The 8,963-nt window shown below is 42.9% G+C and overlaps 1 protein-coding gene across 1 annotated transcript in view; it reads right to left on the bottom strand.

Annotated features, from left to right (window-relative positions):
• Cfap91 (cilia and flagella associated protein 91) overlaps positions 1-8,047 on the bottom strand; it is a 47,792-nt gene extending 39,745 nt beyond the window's left edge. Inside the window, exons 1-5 of the mRNA XM_028881588.2 lie at positions 7,866-8,047; positions 3,986-4,062; positions 2,752-2,909; positions 1,752-1,835; positions 694-750 (exon numbers count right to left, since the gene is read on the bottom strand). Of these exons, the coding sequence (XP_028737421.1) occupies positions 694-750; positions 1,752-1,835; positions 2,752-2,909; positions 3,986-4,062; positions 7,866-7,983 (494 nt within the window). The 5' untranslated portion in view covers positions 7,984-8,047. The remainder of the gene's footprint in view (positions 1-693; positions 751-1,751; positions 1,836-2,751; positions 2,910-3,985; positions 4,063-7,865) is intronic.
• Positions 8,048-8,963: the final 916 nt, after the last annotated feature.

Here is an 8,963-nt window from a genome sequence, read left to right as displayed (position 1 = left end):
GTGTGTGTGTGTGTGTGTGTGTGTGTGTGTGTGTATTATGGATGAAAAACTTAATTCCAATTTTGATGGTACTCAAAGGTGGGAAGTGTAAGCCTTCATGGATGAATTGGAATCTTATCCATGTGCTAGAGTTAATGACTTAGGGCCCTTTGTCCTCCCGCTTCTCAGCATGTGTGAGCATAGCCTTTCCCTCTTTCACCATATGAAGACACAGCAGAGAGCTCTCAGCAGACACTCAATGCTGGTTCTCCGGGCTTAGACTTCCTAGCCTCCAAAAACATGAGAAATGAATCTCCATTACTTATAAATCACTCACTCCTTAGTTTATGACAGTTGGTTACGGCAGCACAGATAACTCATTATCAGAAACATATTTTATGTCATAACCATTAGATCCATATAGACAATGGCCATTCATCTTTATTAAACAGAGGGTATAGAAAACAGCAGCCTGTGTCTGATGCTGGGCTATTTCTATTCTTTTGAAGTGTTACCTGTGACCCACTAGAAAAGTCATAGCACAATATTGCTCAGACCTTTGCACCCAGAAAGTCACCAGGAGAACCAGGAAGGCTCCTGTCTGTGGCGGTCAGTGGTTCATAGTTTGCAAAGTATTGATCTAAAGAACTGTCTTCCTGAAGTAAACGTGAAGTGAATGATGAGGTGAGAGAGTTTTGAATAAAAGTCACTTACTTGGATGTTGCTAAGACAACATTGAGCGGCATCTGTTGAAGAAATGGAAGGAAGGGCCTGGGAGGAAAGGGGGGAACACACGTGAGAGTTTCGTACTGGCTCAAGCTTTCTTCTTACTTTAATATTTCTTCCCTAAAAAAATCAATGAGTTTGACTAAACTGAAAAGAAGTTAGCAATATTCCAAGTTTTGTGTATACAAAACCACTGGAGATGTTCTTATCTAAAACGCAAATTCCCAGATCGGACCCAGGAGATCCAGGCAGTATCCAGTGCAGCTGAGGACTCTGCATCCTCAGTCTGCATGCTGCCGTCTCCTCCCCAGCCACGCATTCAGAAACATGTCTGCACTCGGGCCTCAAGTACCTATCAGTCTCCAGCAACTTCTCAAGTTCTTGAGACCTTCTGAAATGACCAAGGCCTTCGTTTGAAGCTTCCCCCTCCTCCCAAGAGCCTAAGAATTTGCATCAATTTTAGATAAGAAATTAAATTTCTAAAAAAAAAAAAAAAAAAAAAAAAAAACCCAACCAGTCAGTATCGGAACATCTCCATCAGGAAATGTTTATATATGATACTGTGGATCAGGAATTCCCCTTTGAAAGGAAGCTTATTCAGATGTGGTGTCAAGATTATTTCCCAACCCAAGATTGGCAAGGCTATCCTCATTTTAGATCAGTCCACCTTGAGTATATGACTGTCACAGGAGTAGGAGTTACAAATGAAATAAAGAAAATCTTTTGACTGGGTTTGAGCAACATTCACAAGTATTGTCCATTTGGACACATTTAGCAGTTTCTCCTACACTGTGATTTCAAAATATATGTTATATTTGACTTCGTTTGATGACTATGTTTTGTTAGCAACTATACATCCTTGGTTGCCATGGGTAACTCATATGTCCTCCCTTTATGTCTATTGTGAAGATTAGATAACATTCAAGTAAAGAACTGAATGTGATGACTGGCAGGCTGCACCCACCTCAGAATGGAAAGGCTGCCACCACCCTAAGGACAGCTCCTAATAGCCTCGGCTCTAACATTTATTATCCTTTGCTTTCTACCTGTCAAAGAATTTGTAGCGATTCCTTCCAGAAACTTCTGGATCTTTGTACTCTTCCTTGGGCATCTGGAAAGAAGCATCCATTCTAGAATGAAGCAGAGAAATATATTCATTGTCTCTACATGTCATGTGTCTGGTGTTGCGACAGAGAGTGCACATAACTGTCATTCTTAGACCAGACAGAAATACGGGGTCTGGTAAGAGGAAAAAAATCAGAGTTGGGAAATAAGTAAATTTATAAAATCCCAAATACAAAAGTAGTCACTTTTAATGCAAATAGCAGAGTTTCAGAGACTAATTCTGTGCCCTGTCTGGGGCACATTATTATTTATTAGCTTACCATGACTTACTTGCAAGTCATTTACATAATCAAGATTTCAATAGATTTATTTTGAAGATGCTTTACTTGTAAGTCTCAAAAACAAAAAACAACAACAAAAAAAACCAACCATAGTTTATGTTCCATCAGAAAAGATGACTTGTAATTTCTGAAGTGAGCCAAAGGAACAAGAGACTGGACCATCCGTATCTTTGATGGCAAGCTGTCTTTAACATACCATAGACACACATGCCAACCTTCTGAGGACTTTTAACCATGTATAAATATTGTTTAATTGTAAATATATTTACATGCATATTTATATAAATATAAACATTTGTAAATAAATACATAAACATAAAATAATATACCCATATATGGTTAGTAATATGTATTAATTATCATATAAACATATATCTTATCATTTATTTATTTAATATATGTATTGTTTTATAAATAGTTATAAAATTAATATATAATAATATATGGTTAATAAATATAACATTTATATGGATAAAATGTATGGCTTTTGCTTCTTCTTAACCAGCCCTGTTTTAGAAAGAGGGATTTACATCACAGCTAGAGGTTTTCAAATCATGCAGAGTAATTACAATTTCTAAAAATAACAATATGTTCATTAAAAACCTGCATCTGTTTTGGAGCAGGACTCCCTGGTACTTACCCAGCATGGAGCCAGAGGACGTCTCTGTGTTTGGCTTCTTGTCCCCTCCATTCTCGATTGATAAATGATGGGACGGGATCTGACTTGCTCCAGTACATAGAACATCGTGGATAATGAAACAGGTTACTGAACATGGACCTAAAGTTGGGAACTTTTCTCTAATGTTAGGAAAGCGAGGCAGAGAGGAAAAGGTCAGAATTTTATGGTCAGCTTTTCTAATACAACTCAATTATGTCCTAAGTTTTTTCAAAAGTACAGAACAATGTATCTAGCATGAGAGGAGGAGTTACTTGTACTTGCACAGACTATCTCTAAGAGGATGCTCAAAAAGCTGGCGACAATAGTTATGTGGCGGATGCAGGGACTATATTATTCTGTACTGTGCATGCTTTACCACTACTTAAATTTTATTTTATTTTATTTATTTTTTTATTTTTTTGGTTTTTTTTGAGACAGGGTTTGTCTGTGTAGCTTTGCGCCTTTCCTGGAACTCACTCTGTAGTCCAGGCTGGCCTCGAACTCACAGAGCTCCACCTGCCTCTGCCTCCTGAATGCTGGGATTAAAGCACCACTGCCCGGCTACTTAAATGTTCTAACATGGGTGCATACCTCATTTCCATTGACTTAGTTTATGGGTTTCTCTCTCATTCTCATTCTCTCTCTCTCTCTCTCTCTCTCTCTCTCTCTCTCTCTCTCTGTCTCTCTGTCTCTCTCTCTCTCGCTTATGGGTTTCTCTCTCATTCTCATTCTCTCTCTCTCTCTCTCTCTGTCACTCTCTCTCTCTGTCTCTCTGTCTCTCTCTCTCCTTTCTCCTCTCAGTGTGTGTGTGTGTGTGTGTGTGTGTGTGTGTGTGTGTGTGTGTGTGTACATGAATCCAGGTGTCCACAGAGGCCAGATGACCATCCAATCCCACAGGAATGGAGTTAAGGGCCACTCAGTTACAGGTGGTTGAGTCACCACACGTGGTTGTTGGGAACTGAACTCCCATCTTCTTGCAAGAGCAGCAAGCGCTGTGAACCTCTGAGCCATCTCTCCAGCCCAGCTTATGGGTTCTTTGTTCACTCTTACTTAGGCCTTGCAAAGAGCTACATGTATTAACATGCCTGGTCCCTGTAATCATAGTCCAGTAATTCCTACAGTACCCAATGTCCTGATGGTTCCATCTGGTTAGTACAGAAGTCAAACCGGATGATTCAGATTGATCAGGTTGTGCTAGTAGATAAATTAGACTTACCAGTCTGCTTCGAACCAGGGTGGCTTGGATATTCGCCTGTGCATGGTCTCGCTCACTGGACACAATAAATAACGGGTCTGTAAAGCAGTAAAGTGAGATGAAGAATAAAGCATGTTTACATCTCCAGTGAGAATACCGGGAAAGAAGGCAAATTTCTCCCTTGTATCTCTCTTGTTTTTATTTATTTTTTCTATTTTTCATTGAAAATAGATTTTTTTTCATACGATATATTCTGATTATGGTTTCCCTCTTCCAACTCCTCTAGATCCTCCTCCCCTCCCACCCAAATCCACGCCCTTTCTCTCTCTCTCTCTCTCTCTCTCTCTCTCTCTCTCTCTTTAGAAAACAAACAGGCATCTGAAAAATAATAATGGAGTAAAATAAGATAAAGTAAAAGCAAACAAATTGGAATAAGATAAAAACAAATGGAAGAAAAAGACCCAAAGAAAAAGCACAAGAAACACATATAAAGGCAGACACAAACACACACACACACACACACACACACACACACACACACACACATTTGCTTACTACATAGAAATCCCATTAAAAACACAAAAATGGAAACCATGATATATATCAAAAGATCTATAAGGGAAAACAAAAAGCCCTACCAAAGCATTATGGGACAAAGGACTTCCAAAAATGCCACTGTATTTATTTTTTGGTTGGCCATCTACGGCTGGGCATGGGGCCTGCCCTTAGGTGTGGTTTATATATCCAGTGAGACTCCGTTGGAGAGAACTAATTTTTCCTTTGTGTGTGGTTAGCAGGTGGAAACAGCTTCTGGGCTAGGGTTGGGGGCTTGTGTCCACCTCCCCTCTCAGCACTGAGACCCCATCTGGCTTGGACCCAGGCATGCTTGTACATGCTACCACAGTCCCTGTGGTTTCATATGAGTATCAGTCCTGCTGTGTTTAGAAGGCCTTGTTTTCCCGGTGTCCTCCATCCCCTCCGGCTCTCACAATCTTTCCACCTCCTCTTCCTCAGAATTCCCTGAGGAGAGGGATTTGATGCAGACATCCCATGTAGGACTGAGTGTTCCAAGGTCTCTTACTCTCTGCATATTGTCCCTTTGTGGGTCTCTGTGTTTAGGTCCTTCTGCTGCAGGAGGAAACTTCTCTGATGATGGTTGGACAAATGTGAGGATAGCAGAATGTCATTAAGAGTCATTTGCTACGTTCCTTGAGCAGAACAGCAGTATTTTATTTTCCCCTAGGTTTATGACCTGTCTAGTCTCAGGTTCTTGGCTGCCTTGGCAGCGTTTGAGATAGGTTCCAGCTCAGGGAGCGAGCCTCAATCCGATCAGATATTGGTTGGTCGCTCCCACAAGCTTTGCGCCCCTGCTGCACGTTTTGAAGATGATTTGTGTTGCATTTGTTTATTTGCCACTGCTCATGTGCAGACAAAAGGACAACTTGCAGGAGTCAGTTCTCTCCTTGACCCACGTAGTTCCTATGAAGGAAACCCAGGTCATCAGACCCTTACATATTGAGCTATCTCACCGGCCCGCTCTCATTTTCAACACTGAGTCTTGCTATGCCGTCCAGGCTAGCCTTGAGCTCCTGGATGCAGGAGATCTTCCTGTCTCTGCCTTCTGAGCAGGAAGGAAGGGCTGGAGGCAAGTGCCAGTATGCCCGGCTTGCAATTATTAAGTGGAAAGCAAATCAGAGAGTTTAGACATCACTTAACTGTAGCAGCTGATGATCCTGTTACCCTCTCCCATCTAGCAGGGAATCTGTTTGATGCGTTTCTTTCCTGGGAATTCCAATCCAGCTTATGGAATTGGAATGCAAACAAAAAGCCGATCATATTTCAAGCACAATACCCTACATACTCCTTCTTTTTTCCTATGAATGGATTTCTTCTGGGGTCTGGGTCACCTAAAAAATACTTCAAGAGGAGGAATCTTGTATATGGACACTATTCCCATTTCCAGTCAAAAGAACAAATTTAGTCGTGCAGAGAAGACGGCTCCTCCACAAAGTGCTTGGGGCACAAGCATGAGGGTGCAAGTTCAGATCCCAGCACACACATGAAAAGCCAGCACAGCAGCCTGTGTGCCTGTAACCCAGAACTGGGGAGGCGGGCCGAGGAGGATCCCCGGGGCAGTTCAGCAGAATCTGTGAGCCCTGGGTCCCGTGAGACCTTGTCTTAAAAAATAAGGTGGAGACCAACTGGGGAGGGCTTCCAGTCTTGATTTCTGCCTCTCTCCCAGCACACACACACACACACACACGCACGCACGCACGCACGCACGCACGCACGCACGCACAGAGGATAGATAAATTAAGAACCATTTCCCATGTTCAGTACACTGGAAGGATGCAAACAGCATGCCCTCTTGAGAATTATAGACATGGCAAGAAAATATCGCTCTCTAATAAGAAATAAATAATATCAGTCATCTTTAGAATTTATCCCTTAGATTTATAAAGACTCTATGTCAATGATGGGCCCAAGTTATCTCTCCAAAGGTCAATAACTGATTAACCCGATATTATAAGTACCTGCTCACTGGGTATATCTTTAATGATGAAGGGCACTGGAGACTGAGTGTATTATTTATTATTTATTAAAATCAAGCCACGGGGGGCCTGGAGATGGCTCAGCTATTAAGAGCACTTGTTGCTAGCCTAGTTGCAAGTCTAGAGTCTAGCAGAAGGCTCAGGTTTCATTCCAGCACCTGTGAGGTGGCTCACATCTGTAACTCCAGTTCTAGGGGATCTGATGCCTTTTTCTGACCTCCAAGAGTACCAGGCACACACATGGTACACATACGTACATGCAGGCAAACACTCATACACATTAAATAAATAAATAATAAACAAATAGACAAACAAATAAATAAATAAAAAAAAAAAAGACAAAAAATAAATAAATAAACAAATAAAACCCATTTTTAAAAAAGAAATCAAACAACGTGACACTAAATTCATAAGCAGCTTTCAGGGAGACATTTGATTTCCCAAGTAGATTTTTTCCCTAGGGAAACAAATACCCTGGGCCAAACATTTATTAGATTTATTTCCTGAGATGAAACCAGGAGTAACAAAGTAGATCACTGGGCAGAACATGTGAGCAGTCACTGCACAGCCCAGGCCAAGGAAAATGGGTCTTATGGATGTTTTATGGGAATCCAAAGGGACAGAGTTGAAAAGAACGTTAGGTTCGGGCGACAGCTTTGTTCTACAGCGGGCAAAATCAGAAAAGAAAACATCATCCTTACATGGTTGCAATCATTGTAGCAGTAAATCCAATAACTTAGTTAACACTTGCATACCTCACATTGTGTACTGGCACAAGTGGCCGGAAGAAATAGACCACAAGTGGAAAATCAGGGCATGAACATAAACTAGAGCTTAATTAGCCCCGGGGGAATCGGTTCATTAACAATGTTTTGAAAGATAAAAAAAAGACTGAAAGAAAACAAAAGGCCTCTGAAAACAAACAGGGGAGAAACCGGCACCTCTTTACCCAGAACACTGAATTTGGAGCTGTCCAGGCAGGAAGATCATTCCCACTGCACATTTTATGCAGTTTGAATGCGGGCACGTTGCCTGACTTTCTAGCTCTGTTAAGTCATTTCATACTTTTCTGAATGAGCATCCAAAACCTCAGACCAGGTTTCAGGAGGATAAATTATCAGGAGAACAAAGGTGACCCCTCCTGTCGCTTGGAGAAGGTGAGCGCACCTGTGGCGCTGCAGAGCGCGCGGCCACCTGCGTGCAACTATGGGGTCCGGGACAGAAGGTTTGTCCTGGAGCTAGGTTTTGTTTGTTTGTTTGCTTGTTTGCGTGCTTGTTGTTGTTGTTGTTTGACTCAGCACACCCCTACCAAGTCACTGTAGCCCCCCGGAGGAGTGGCTAGCCCTTACCGTACAGGAAATCGTACGCTCGACTGGCGGTGCTGCCCTTGGCCCTCGACCCCTCGCACCGGTACCGAAACCCCTGAAGCTTGGTCTTGGGCTCCTGGATGGTCACTGTGCGGCTCATGGTGCTGCCTCTTTCCTCCCGCCAGCAGAACACCAGCTATGGGAGGCTTGGTAGCCTGGGTGCGCCGTAGCTATGGCAACCTCAGATGCACACGCCGGGATAAGGGGCGGGGCGAGTTGCAGGAGGCGGGGCGGCAGGGCTGGGAGGTGTGGGATGGGGTGGGGGCGGGGTCTAGAAGGGCAGTTTGAGGAGGCAGGTTGCAGGAGCAGAATGGATGTGGGGATGCAAGGCGGACAGACATGGCAAGATGAAGAGGCGGGATGCGGGGCGACCTGAGGAACTGGGAACTGGAACGAAGGAGGCGAGAGAAAGGGGAAACGCGGGCGTGGAAAGAAGTGGGGCTAGGAAGAGGGGACTCGAGGGAGGATGGCCTCTCTCGCGCCCAGCAAGGGTCCACGTCAAATACTGGGAAAAGGGCTACTCTAGAAAACCAAGACCAATTTGCTTCTGACGGCCTTCGCCACCAGTCTCTTTCGGAGATCCCTGGGAGGTCTCATAACCTTCTGAAAGCCCCTTTCCACAGGATCGAGGAATCCAAGCTCCTAAATGCTGGGCCTTGGTTCAGTAACCAAGAGCATATCAGCTTCAGAGTCGGCCAGGACATCAGTAATTGAAAATCTGTCTCCAGGCTGCTGCCCTTAGCGTTAGAGCAGATGCGGACACTTCGGCGCACGCGTAGTAGGCTCTGCTTCTTTAAAAACAAAAACGTACGAGGAAACTAAAGAGGCAAAAATGGATCAGCTATTGAGAGTCCTCAGAACCTTTTGCCTACGGTCCATTCTTCTTTTTTAAAATAAATTTCATTTATCACTTTGCCTTAAAAGTAACCAGTATCTCAAATTAACAATGTTGTTTACTCATTAATTCATTCATTCATTATTTTTGTGTGTTGCGAATTGAATTTAGGGTCTCACATATGCTATAAGCATTCTCCTACTGAGATACACTCTAGCCCAAGTAATAGATTAAAAAAATAATTA

Source organism: Peromyscus leucopus, chromosome 12 (genome assembly GCF_004664715.2).
Source record: "Peromyscus leucopus breed LL Stock chromosome 12, UCI_PerLeu_2.1, whole genome shotgun sequence".
NCBI lineage: Eukaryota > Metazoa > Chordata > Mammalia > Rodentia > Cricetidae > Peromyscus > Peromyscus leucopus.
The sequence above is the reverse complement of the archived record's forward strand: the minus strand, read 5'-3'. Positions and strand labels throughout refer to the sequence as shown.